Source organism: Diabrotica virgifera, chromosome 10 (assembly GCF_917563875.1).
Source record: "Diabrotica virgifera virgifera chromosome 10, PGI_DIABVI_V3a".
Taxonomy (NCBI): domain Eukaryota; kingdom Metazoa; phylum Arthropoda; class Insecta; order Coleoptera; family Chrysomelidae; genus Diabrotica; species Diabrotica virgifera.
The window spans coordinates 111,544,632-111,557,219 of NC_065452.1; the positions used below are offsets into that span (position 1 = coordinate 111,544,632).

A 12,588-nucleotide genomic window follows, 5' to 3' on the forward strand; every position below is an offset into this window, starting at 1 on the left:
GAGAATGTGCTGGAAAATTTGACAGGCCGTGTAATTTCAGTTAATATCAACTTAAATCGGGGAAATTGATCTCATATTTTTTAAATTTTATTAACTTAACTTAATTTTTAAATACTGCCTATCAGCCCTGATACCAAGTTAAAAAAATATGAGGTCCATTTCCCCGATTTAAGTTGATATAGGCAACTGAAATTACACGGCCTGTCAAATTTTCCAGCACATTCTCTGTCTCTCTCTAGGACCTCTCTCTTGTATGTTGGTGGCAATCTCGCTTCACTATAGGGCTTTTCATTCACAGTAATTTGTTTCGAGCTTCTGTCATGTGTCGTCTAATATTAATATATCTACGTCATACGTTATTGGTATTGCCAGTGATACAAACCAAAGACGTATGACGTAGATATATTAATATTATGTGACACATGACAGAAGCTCGAAACAAATGACAATCGATGAAAAGCCCTATTTGAATGGGACAGGGCCATTCCATCCGTATTGACAGTTCATTGGTTCAACCTCAAAAAATGGCTCCACATGCTGGCAAAGAACTAAAATCAAGAATTGTAATGAAATTAGAAGATGGTTGGTCACTATCTGCCGTAGCGAACCATTTTAACGTACAAACGCAGAACAACCGTTTTTAATATTAATAAAAGATGGAGAGAACAAGAAACTCTCGAAAGAAAGCAAGGTTTGGGAAGAGCTCTCTGAAGAAGACAATCTCATAGTTCCTTTCACGCAGATGGACCGAAGACTACAAGCTGTTATCACTGCTGATGGAGATATTACAAAATATTAATTTTATTTTTACACACCTTTTAGTATAGTTTTGGTCTTCCAGACCCTCGCTTTCTTTCGAGAGTTTCTTGTTCCCTCCATTTTTTATTAATAGAAAAACTGTGGTTACACAGTTATCTTTTAATTTGGTTACAATTCTTGCTTTAATATACATATTGTTGAGTTAAGTCGTTTGTTTTATTCCTTACTAATAATAAAAATGATAACAACAACCCTATTTTACGTAAAAACTATAATTTATATACCTACTCTTTATAAAATTCAGAAATTCAAAATAATATAAAAATTTAGACCTTAATAATTATTACAATTTATTAATTAACATATTGTAATGAGTTGTTAGTTTGTTTATTTTAACTGACTTTGACAGTCTGCCATAATAAATATAATATAATGTCAGACCAATCAAATACACTGCTCAAAATAATCAAATCTTACTAAGAGTCGTATCAGTTTTTTTAGGAACCAGCTGTACTTTAATTTATGACCTGTATTTTTGTTACACCCTGTATATCTGCTAGAAAAAAGTTTTTAATCTAAGAGCACATAAAATGATATTTAAAATACCATTTTATATCCTACCAGATTAAAAACAATGGAAAACCTTCTCTGGCTACACCACATGCCTGGCATTTTTAGAAGCCTCGGATGGTGTTACCAGAAAAGGTTTTACTTTTAAAATTGTTTTTAATCTGGTAGGATATAAAATAGTATTTTAAATATCATTTATGTGCAGTAGATTAAAAACTTAAACTTTTTTCTAGCAGATGTCGCTAGGGCATTCATGCCATTTCGTTCGTTGCAATCCGTGACGGCATGAGAAGTATTATTCTAGTTCATTCAGAGAGAAGAGCATAAGGATCTCCTGATGAGGGGCTAAGAAGCCCCAAAACCGGTAGAGATTCTGCTGTACTCTCTTATTGAACTAGAAATATAATGCGACTGCGGTTTCGGGTTGCAACAAGATTGAAAATGTTTATTCATTTTTAACTATATTTTTGATTTGTTCCAGATTTTTCCATGCATTCCCGGAACATTCAAAAACCCAAAAAAATGTTTTTTAGGAATTTTTGGGGTTTTTCCCATTTTATAGGCTTCAAAATAGATCAAATCGTGGTTCTTTTATACATAGGTTATACAGGGTGTTTCATTGGAAAAGTAACTGTAGAAAGAGGACACTTAGGCGGTCTCAAAAATACCATACTTACTGGGTCTTACTTCACTAATAACAAAGATACTGGGTGTTTTATCTATTTTGCCGTTTTCTTATTTGGTTCATAACTTTTTAACCACACTGTATATTTATTTTATATTTGGCACGCAAATATTCTTTAAGGTGTGCAATAAATTAATTTATTTACAATTGTAAAAAATCCAGCTCAGGATTAAAAAATATTGAAAAAATATTCCGACCCAAAAACAACACCCTGTATATTAAATTTTTTTATAATGGATTTTGCATTTAAGAAAGGTTGAAAAACTAAATTTAGTGGTATACTTTGAATTTTCGGCAAAATGATTTTTATGGTAAAATTTTGAACTTGAATTCTAGAATTATGTGAATTGCGAAGTTCGAAGTAAAAAAAATTAAAATACGACTTAATTTTAATTTTAATACCATTATTTAATCTAAATTGGTAAAATATTAACATTTTGACACATAACAATAATTTTTATTGGTGGTAATTTTGAATAATTAATTTAGTTTTGCCTAGTTATTACCCTGCACATTTTTGCTGTTTTGTTTTAATTTTTACATACTTTGTTGATTAAAGTGATGTATTTTTTATAGACTTCTTATTATTTATTCATAATTTGAAGATGAATATTCGCTTTAAACTATTTGTCACACATAATAAAAAACACTGAAATGTTAACATTTTACCAATTTAGATGAAATCATCATCATTCTCTTTGCCTTATCCCTATGCGGGGTCGGCTTCCCTAATTGCATTTCTCCACACAATTCTATCTTGGGTCATACCAATGTTAATCGCCTTTACTAACATGTCCTGCCTTATCGTCTCCCCCCAGGTCTTCTTTGGTCTTCCTCTCCTACTCCTTCCAGGAATCTGCACTTCAGCTATTCTTCGTATTGGGTAATTAACGTCTCGACGTTCAACATGACCAAACCATCTTAACCTATGCTCTCTCATTTTGGCATCAATTGGTACCACACCTAGACTTCCCCTAATATACTCATTTCTAATTTTATCCTTCTTTGTCACTCCACTCATCCATCTAAGCATTCTCATTTCCGCCACATGCATTCGTTGTTCCTCTTTCTTTTTCACTGCCCAACATTCAGTTCCGTACATCATAGCCGGTCTTATGGCTGTTTTATAGAATTTTCCCTTCAGCTTCATTGGAATTTTTCTGTCACACAACACACCACTCGTTTCTTTCCACTTCATCCATCCAGCCCTAATTCTACTGCATGCATCTCCATCTATTTCTCCATTACTCTGTAATACCGATCCCAGGTACTTAAAACTATTGCTTTTTACAATCAGTTCACCATCCAAAGATACCATTTTATTTGTAGTAACTCCATCTTTAAATGAACATTCCAAATACTCTGTTTTTGTCCTACTAAGTTTTAAACCTTTTTCCTCCAGAGCTTGCCTCCACTGTTCCAGTTTTTTTTTCTAAGTCTCTCTCACTATTTCCTACTAACACGACATCATCAGCATACATTAAGCACCATGGAATGTTACCCTGCAGTTTCGCTGTTATCTGGTCCAAAACTAATGAGAATAAATACGGACTAAGCACAGAGCCTTGGTGCAATCCTACTTTCACATGGAATTTATCAGTCTCTCCCACACCTGTCCTAACACTAGTCGTTACTCCTTCATACATATCCCTCACAATCTTTACATATTCACCAGGGACTCCTTTCTTATTGAATGCCCACCACAGAATCTCTCGAGGAACTCTATGATATGCTTTCTCAAGATCAATGAATACCATATGAGCGTTTGTTTCTTTACTCCTGTATTTTTCCATCAACTGCCTCATAATGAAAATTGCATCTGTTGTTGATCTGCCCTGCATAAAGCCAAATTGATTCTCGGCTATTTTGGTCTCTTCACGTATCCGTCTATCAATTACTCTTTCCCATATTTTCATGGTGTGGCTAAGCAGTTTTATAGCCCTGTAGTTTGTACATTGTTGTATATCTCCCTTGTTTTTGTAAACAGGTACCAGTATACTGCTTCTCCATTCGTCTGGCATTTGTCCAACTTCCATAATTCTATTAAATAGACCTGCTAGCCACCTTATTCCTGTCTCTCCCAATGCTCTCCATACTTCCCCAGGAATTACCAATTTAGATGAAATAATGGTGTTAATTAAAATTAAGGCGCATTTTAATTTTTTTCTACTTAGAGCTCTCGCAATTCACATAATTTCAGAATTCAAATTTGAAATTTTACCAGAAAAATAATTTTGCCGATAATTCAGAGTATACCACTAAATTTAGTTTTTCATCCTCTTTTCAAATGCAAAATCTATTTTTTTTTTAAATTTAATGTACAGGGTGTTTTTTTGGGTAGCAACATTTTTCCTATATTTTTTAATCCGGACCTGGATTATCTATAATTGTAAATAAATTATTTGATTGGACAGATTAGAGAATATTCGCGTGGTAAATATGAAATAAATATACAGTGTGGTTAACAAGTTGTAAGTTGTATTTCATTTTTTTTTCTACTTAGAACTCTCGCGATTCACATAATTTCAGAATTCAAATTCAAAATTTTACCCAAAAAATTATTTTGCCAAAAATTTAAAGTATACCACTAAATTTAGTTTTTCATCCTCTTTTCAAATACAAAATACATTTTAAAAAAATTTAATGTACAGGGTGTTGTTTTTGGGTCGGAACATTTTTCCAATATTTTTTAATCCGGACCTGGATTTTTTACAATTGTAAATAAATTAGTTTATTGTACACCTTAAAGAATATTTGCGTGCCAAATATAAAATGAATATACAGCGTGGTTAAAAAGTTACACTCAAAAAAATTTAGTTCGTAATATTGATTAACAGTGATTACTGAATAGTATTTCGTTGTCACAACAATTTAATTTGTTGTTTCAACGAACTTTTAGACATTAACGAATGTATGTGGTTATTGTCACAATGATTGAATAATAATTGTGAGAATAACTAGAGTACATTAATCAATAACACTCAATTTATTCAGCCAATAACTTAGTTTCGTATATTTAATAAATACTGTTAATTCTGGCAGCAACTCACGTTCTTGATTTCGTAGATGACAAGCAATTACCTTGGTTTATTGTGACAACGTACAGATTTCATTAAAACAATGTACAAATGTTGTTAATATAGAGTAATATATGATTATTGAATAGATGTAAATTGATTGTTGTGACAACGAATGCATTAATCAATCTACTACTGCATTTAATTCCCACAATCAATGCGTTTATTGTAACAATAATCGTAGTTGTTGAGACAATAAATGTTTTGCTTGACCATTTGAAAGTTAACGGCTTTTCCTTATCGTGATACCCCTAGCTTCTCTGTGTTACCGAAGTGCCGAATAATTGCATTTCGTTTTCAAGTGTAGTCCGTAGTAGAAGGAAGTTTTTGTGTGTCTATTATCGTGAAATTTCGGTCGAATTCTTTTTAAATGTATTCATTTTTTCCGATCCTGAGAAAACTAATTATTATTTTTGAAAATTTAAATGCAAAATAAAATATTTCAGTATTATCGAGGGTCTGAAGTCCCTGAGAACCTCTATAATGATTATTTTAATAAGTCACAGGGGTGAAAAAGAGAAAATTTAGTATGATTTTTAATTTCAATTAGACATACCATTCAACAGAAACTTTTTGTTTATTTTAAGGGACTTTCTGCCCTCGGTAATAATGTAATATTTTATTCTGCTTTTAAATTTTTCAAAAATACTTATTAGTTTTCTCAGAATTCCAAAAAAAATGAATGCACTTAAAAAGAATTCGATCGAAATTTTGCACCTACGGATTAAAGTGTTATACATTTTTGGAATCACTATTTCAAACGCTTTTAAATAAGCTGTCACATGACGTACTTTCCCATTAAAAAAATCAAAGTTACGCCGCGCCTGTCACCTGAAGAGGGATCGTGTAAAGTTCGAAACATTGATGTTATAATATACTTTGATTATTTTAAAAATCGACCTGTCCGAGCGTTTTGCTTATGTGCTAAAAATAAATAAGTTAATAAGGGGGTGGGGGGAGTGTAACACTTATTCCAGTACACTGTATAAGTGAAATCATATGAACAATCACACAGTGTAAAGTCCTTTAGGTTAAGGACAAAAAAGGGGGATTTAAAAAATTATTATTAATCAATTATCATACATTGGGCTATTGCATTCAGTAATTATTAATATAAAATACGTTCATAGTAGGAATGAACGGAATTAATTGTAACAATAAACGGAAATAATTGTAGAAATAAACGAAATACGTTAGGAGAAATAACACTGTTATTGACACAACGAATAGTCTTCGTCGGTCAATTAACGACGTTGTTGTTTCAATAAATAGTGTTCGTTGACTCAGTGAACAGAGTTCGTAATACCAATAAAGTGATATTATGGTATACATAATGAATGTTCATCCATTCAATAAACGTAATACATTGGCTCAACGAATGAAAATAATGAATTGATGAACATCGTTTTGTTGTCCCAATAAAACCAAGAATTGGACAAATTTTAAGGATTGCGTTTGTTGTCTGAATTAACATTTTTATTGATATTACGCACCTTTTTCGTTGAGTGTATGAACCAAGTAAGAAAATGGCAAAATATTTTTGAGATCGCCTAAGTGTCCTCTTTCAACAGTTAACGTATGTTACTTTCCCAATGAAATAGCCTGTATATAATTTGTAAACATAGATTAAATATAATTTAAGATAACTGAGTTTTCAGGACACCTAAAAATTGGGCGAAACATCTTTAAACAAAAACACAATGGTTTTTTAAGGTTTTTAAGGGTTTTTGCGGGATATATTATCGATACAACCTGAATCATTGCGTCCCCAATTCACACTCAAAAAATATCTATATGAAAACGAATATTTTCAGGCCTCAAAGAAGCAAATAGAAGCATCATTTATACGAAAAAAACAGATTTTCAAGGGTTATTCGGGGTTTTTTACTGGATTTATCCAACTTTTTTACCTTCTACATCATTTCCCATATTCAGAGAAACTAGAGATTTCTTGAAACATGCGAAAACCCCGTTTTCAAATGTTTTTGGAGATTTTACTGAATTTTATATTTTTTTACAGTTATGCGCCATTAAATGGACGTTTCAAAGTAGTATATTCTTGAAAAATATGAGATGATGTGAAAAGCCGGTTTTCGATCTTTTATCACCTTTAAACACTAAAAAAACTTTAAATATTTTACATATTTTAATCACATCAAATGTAAAAAAAATCAAAAAATTTTATTCAGGTGGTAACGGTCTCAAAAATATGATTAATCCCGCAAAAACTCGCAAATAACCTTGGAAATTATGGTTTTTGGGGGTTTGAACGTGTTTCGTCCAATTTTTTAATGTCCTAAAGGTCTCAGTTACTTCAAACTATATACAAGATATAAAAAAACCTTGATTTGATTTATTTTGAAGTCTATAAAATGGGAAAATCCCCAAAAACTCCTAAAAACAGTTTTTTGAGTTTTTGAAGGTAACATACCATCTAAAAAAAAATGAAAACCAATAAATGGCATTTTTTGCGGAAAGGGAAGGTGGTGCCGGGTTAACATTGAGGGTGGTGCTGGGTTAAAATTGCGTTGAGTCCTATTTATAATCAAATAGAATGTAAAAAAAAATGAAAAAAGTCGATTCTGGGAGTGCATTTTGCCTATCTAAACGGGGGTATCCTTTCGTCTTTCGTTTGTATTTTTGATGGAACAGTTTTTATATTATTTGAAGAGTGACTGTGAGTATGAAGATGTATAATCTAAGATGGTTTGTTTTAGAGTAGCAACAAATGCAATGTATCCGTGGCAAACTGAAAGCAATATTCACCTACCTGGGGGAGCTATAAGTGTAGCCCATCAATTTTTAAGATGCGTTTTACACCAATTAGCCCCAAACGGAATTTTTACGCAAATGTTTCAAACAAATGCTCCAGGTATGTAGTCTTCACTTCGTATCGAGAAATTAGCTTACATTAAGTCATGAAAACGCTAATTACTTTTTTATTTTGCAGAAAATATTCGAATTCAATTTTTTAAGAGTGTTATACAAGCGTTAATTGACTTTAACGAATTAAATCCTGTAGCGCCTATTCAACTTCTTTTAGAAGTAAGTATTTCTTGCAACAAGTATTAAACCTAGGAATTTTGTGCAGTAATTTATTTATTTTTTTATTTTATCGTTTGGCATAGATACAATAAGAACACATAATTTAAAAAAAGTATATAAAACATTACATGAAGTATGACAAACGAACATCTAATGTATTAATATAATGTAAAACATTTTCGGTCGCATTCAGGAACTCATCGAAAACTCCAGGGTACCGCCTTCGGGGGCATTCCTCAATAATGTGGCGGACGGTCTGCCGTTGCGCACCACAGTCATAGCCACTTTACACGATGCAAGTAATTGTGCAATTAATTGCACAATTTCTTGCGCAAGAACTTCTGCAATAAGTTGCAGCTAACTTTCTGCAATAAAGTGATTACACTGTGCAAACAATTGCATAAACTGACATGAACATGAAATAGACAGAAACTTTGACAAAATAGCATAAATTTTAGGTCATGTTGTTTTTATAAATTAAATGTAATTTTTGAGTAGAGTTATCAGATATTAGATTATATTAGATTATAATTTGAGAAAATTATAATAATATTTATTATAACAAAATCAATTAATACCTAATGCAAGTATACCTATTATAGTATATTATTCATTTACAAAAGGAAATAAGTTGTAAGAAATACAAATAGAAAATAGTTTTTTTTAATCCCTTTGTTGCATAATTAAAGTTAGAATAATGTTATCTGTGCAGCGTGAAATTTTTAAAAAGTTCCTCTAGTTTTGTTAAAAACTAGTTTAGTTTGAAATTTAGGATGACAGAATGTCAATGTAGCAAAAAAAGAGTAAAAACAAACAGCGTAGCCTTAAAAGTCACTAAAAATATAACCAAATTGCAGAAAAAATTGCATGAAAAATAGGACATGTTCTATTTAGCTGCAACTTCTAGAAGTTGCAGCTTTTCTGTGCAATTTTCGTATGACACGATGCAATTTCTATTCCTGCAAGATTGTGCAATTAATTGCGCAATTAGTTGCACCGTGTAAAGTGGCTATCACACTCAGGAGTAAGGGCCTTTCCCAATCTATGCAACCTGTCAGCACATCTACCGGTACCTGTTCTTATTCTGTTCAGCGCCGTCCATGTATTGCGGGGCAGTTCAAAGCCTGGCGCTTTCTGATCGATACAGGCCATTTGGACCCGTGTTGAGCTGCCCCCCCCCCACTTGCAAAAATCAAAAAACAAATAGCCCTGATTTATGAGCTATTTATGAGCTTTCATATTCCGCAAACTAAAAATTTTGAGCTCGTTCCACTGAGCAGGAATTTAATACTTTATGGGGGGGGCTGAGTCAGCCCCCCCACTACGTAAAAATAGGAATATTGAATCGGTTTTTGCAGCAGAATTACGAGCTATTTATGAGCTCTTGAAATTATATACTTTCGATTTTTGAGCTCATCCCCTTCACCCCCAAACAACCCTTTAATTGATTGAACTTAAGAGAAAAATGCTGAGAAAACTTAAAATATATCGTATTGCGGATATAATTCCTATAGCTTATATACTCTAAGAATAAACTATTAAATCACGTGCATTTCGATTATTGAGCTACAACCCCTTCGCAAGAAAACCACCCTATCTTCCCGGCTTAAGAGAAAGTTGTACTTAAAATGCATTAAATTAATTATTTGGCGACTACATATCATTTAATAATTTATAAGCTTCCAGATTACGCGCAATTAGATCAGTAAATTGCAATTTATTTTGTACAGTGCAGTCACTGAAGGTAAAAATCAACGATTACCTTCAATTTCGGTGAACCTTCATCGATTTTCACGAAAATTGGACAGTGGTTAGAGGATACGTCAAGAAACAAAGGTGACATGGTACCACCTTGCGCCTTTACCCTGAGGATGGATACCGCCCCTTCTCGGGGATGAAAATTATTTTATAAAAAATAACTGCACAAATCAATAAAAGAACAAATTAAAAGCAAAATTTATTATATAAAGTTATTAAAATAAGTCAATACTTTTTAAGGTATTAAAGATCAAAGATTTTAATTATTCGTGAAAAAAAATGCATGTTTTGAAGCGGTTTTTCGTAAATCACTGAAAAACTGTAAGTTTTTACAAAAAAGTTAATATGTAGTAATTTAATTCGTATAGATTATATTCTAATAATAAACTCTTAAATCACGCGCCTTTCGATATAGAGCTACAACCCCTTCGTAAGAAAACCATCCCATATTCCCGGCTTAAGAGAGAGTTGTAGGTACTTAAAATAATTTAAATTAATTATTTGGCGACTACGTATCGTTTAATAATTTATGAGCTCGAAAAATACACGCATTTCAATTATTTAATTGCCATTTTCTTTCTATAGTGCAGTAACTGAAGGTAAAAATCAACTATGACCTTCGATTTCGGTAAATCTCCATTCATTTTCACGAATTAACAATAACAACTTGCGGTTTTAGTCTGGGGTATATGTCACCCCTTCTCGGGGGTGAAAATTACTTTATTAAAAATAACCCCACAAATCGAGAGAGGGACAAATTGTAAGCAAAATTTGTTATATAATATTATTAATAAATCAATACTTTTTGAGTTATTAAAGATCAAATATTTTAATTTTTGTGAAAGAAAATGCATGCTTTAAAGCTATTTTTCATAAATAACTCAAAAACTGTAAGTTTTTACAAAAAAGTTTTCATCACTAAAATTGAAGCTAATAAAAAATATAATAAATTGCTTACTTGAAAAACCCTTTAATGTTAATTTAAAGTAAGTTATTGGTAATTAAATGTATATTTTTTTCTGCGACTGTTCAAATCTAAGGATTCAAGAAATAACGGGAAAGAGATGCATTTTATAACACTTCACCAATCATTCACCAATTATTGCAGCAATAATGACAAAACCATCAGAAAAATGTCCACCTCAAAGACTAACGAATAAAACCACAGACTGGAATATTTTCAAAGAAATCCTACAAGAACAAATAGACCTAAAAATCCCACTAAAACAACCCCAAGATATAGAAAAAGCAATAGAAACACTAACAAAACAGATACACGAAGCTGCATGCGAATCTACAAAATAAAACTTTGAACGAAAACAGTTCCATAAGGATTGCCCAACAATAATAAGAACAAAAATATTAGAAAAACAAAAACTTCGTAAAAAATGGCAGCAAACTCGTTCACCTCAAGACAAAACAGAATTAAACAGAATGTGTAGAGAAAAAAAAGAACTACTAAAACAACATAGTAACGCCCATTTCCAATATTACCTAGAAAATCTGACACCTAATTCAGACAGCGATTACTCATTATGGAAGGCCACAAATAAGCTAAAGCGGCCACAAAACCAAATTCCACCTATCAGAACAGAAGATTTAAAATGGTTAAAAACAGATCAGGAAAAAGCAGACGCTTTCGCAAAACATCTAGAAAAGGTATTTCAGTCACTAAAAAACAGAGCCAATGAAGATGACGACATCTATGAATATTTAGATAGTCCTAATCAAATGAATCTACCACCCAAATGGGCAACTCCTAATGAAGTAAAAGGTCTAATAAAAAACCTCAATAAAAAAAGTCGTCTGGACATGATCCGATAACGGCCAATATATTAAATAACCTACCTAGAAAAGGAATAATAAGTCTAACACAGATCATTAACTCGATACTAAGAACAGGGTACTTTCCTGCACAATGGAAGTTAGCAGAAATCATAACGATTCCAAAATCAGGCAAACCTCCACATGAGATAACATCCTACCGACCCATTAGCCTATTACCAGTTATGTCCAAAGTTGCAGAGAAAATCATTGCAAGTAGACTAATTATTGATATTCAGACAAACAATATTATACCAAATCATCAGTTCGGTTTTCGCCAAAACCACGGCACAACTGAACAAGTGCATAGGGTGGTAGAAAAGATACAAACAGCCTTCCAGGAAAAGAGCTATTGCAATGCCATTTTCCTGGATGTAAGTCAAGCATTTGACAAGATCTGGCATCCAGGGTTGTTATTCAAACTGAAGAAAGAAATCTCTCAGCTGCTATATACAATACTAAAATCATATCTCGAAGAAAGGCTATTTTACACAAGATACGAAGAAAGTGTGTCTGAAATTCACAACATAAATGCTGGGGTCCCACAAGGCAGTGTCTTGGGGCCAATTCTCTACACAATCTTTACAGCTGATTTCCCGACTGGAGAAGAATCTACAATCGCAACATTTGCAGATGACACTGCAATTCTGGTAAAAAAACCCAGATTCCATACAGGCAGCTGAAATATTGCAACAAAACATACATCTAGTTGAAATATGGGCTAAGAAATGGAAGATAAAGATCAACGAAGCAAAATCAGTTAACGTAGTACTCACTAAATGTCACAAAGAAACACCGAATATCCTAATGCATAACAAGAATATTCTTAAAAATGATACTGTAAAATATCTCGGATTACACCTTGACAAG

The 12,588-nt window shown here is 32.4% G+C and overlaps 1 protein-coding gene across 6 annotated transcripts in view; it reads left to right on the top strand.

Moving 5' to 3' along the window:
* LOC114341580 (protein unc-79 homolog) overlaps nucleotides 1-12,588 on the top strand; it is a 435,831-nt gene that overhangs the window by 363,224 nt on the left and 60,019 nt on the right. For all 6 annotated transcript variants that reach the window (XM_050663368.1, XM_050663363.1, XM_050663367.1 and 3 more), the window contains exons 24-25: nucleotides 7,809-7,963; nucleotides 8,042-8,136. In XM_050663368.1, coding sequence (XP_050519325.1) covers nucleotides 7,809-7,963; nucleotides 8,042-8,136 — 250 coding nt within the window. The remainder of the gene's footprint in view (nucleotides 1-7,808; nucleotides 7,964-8,041; nucleotides 8,137-12,588) is intronic.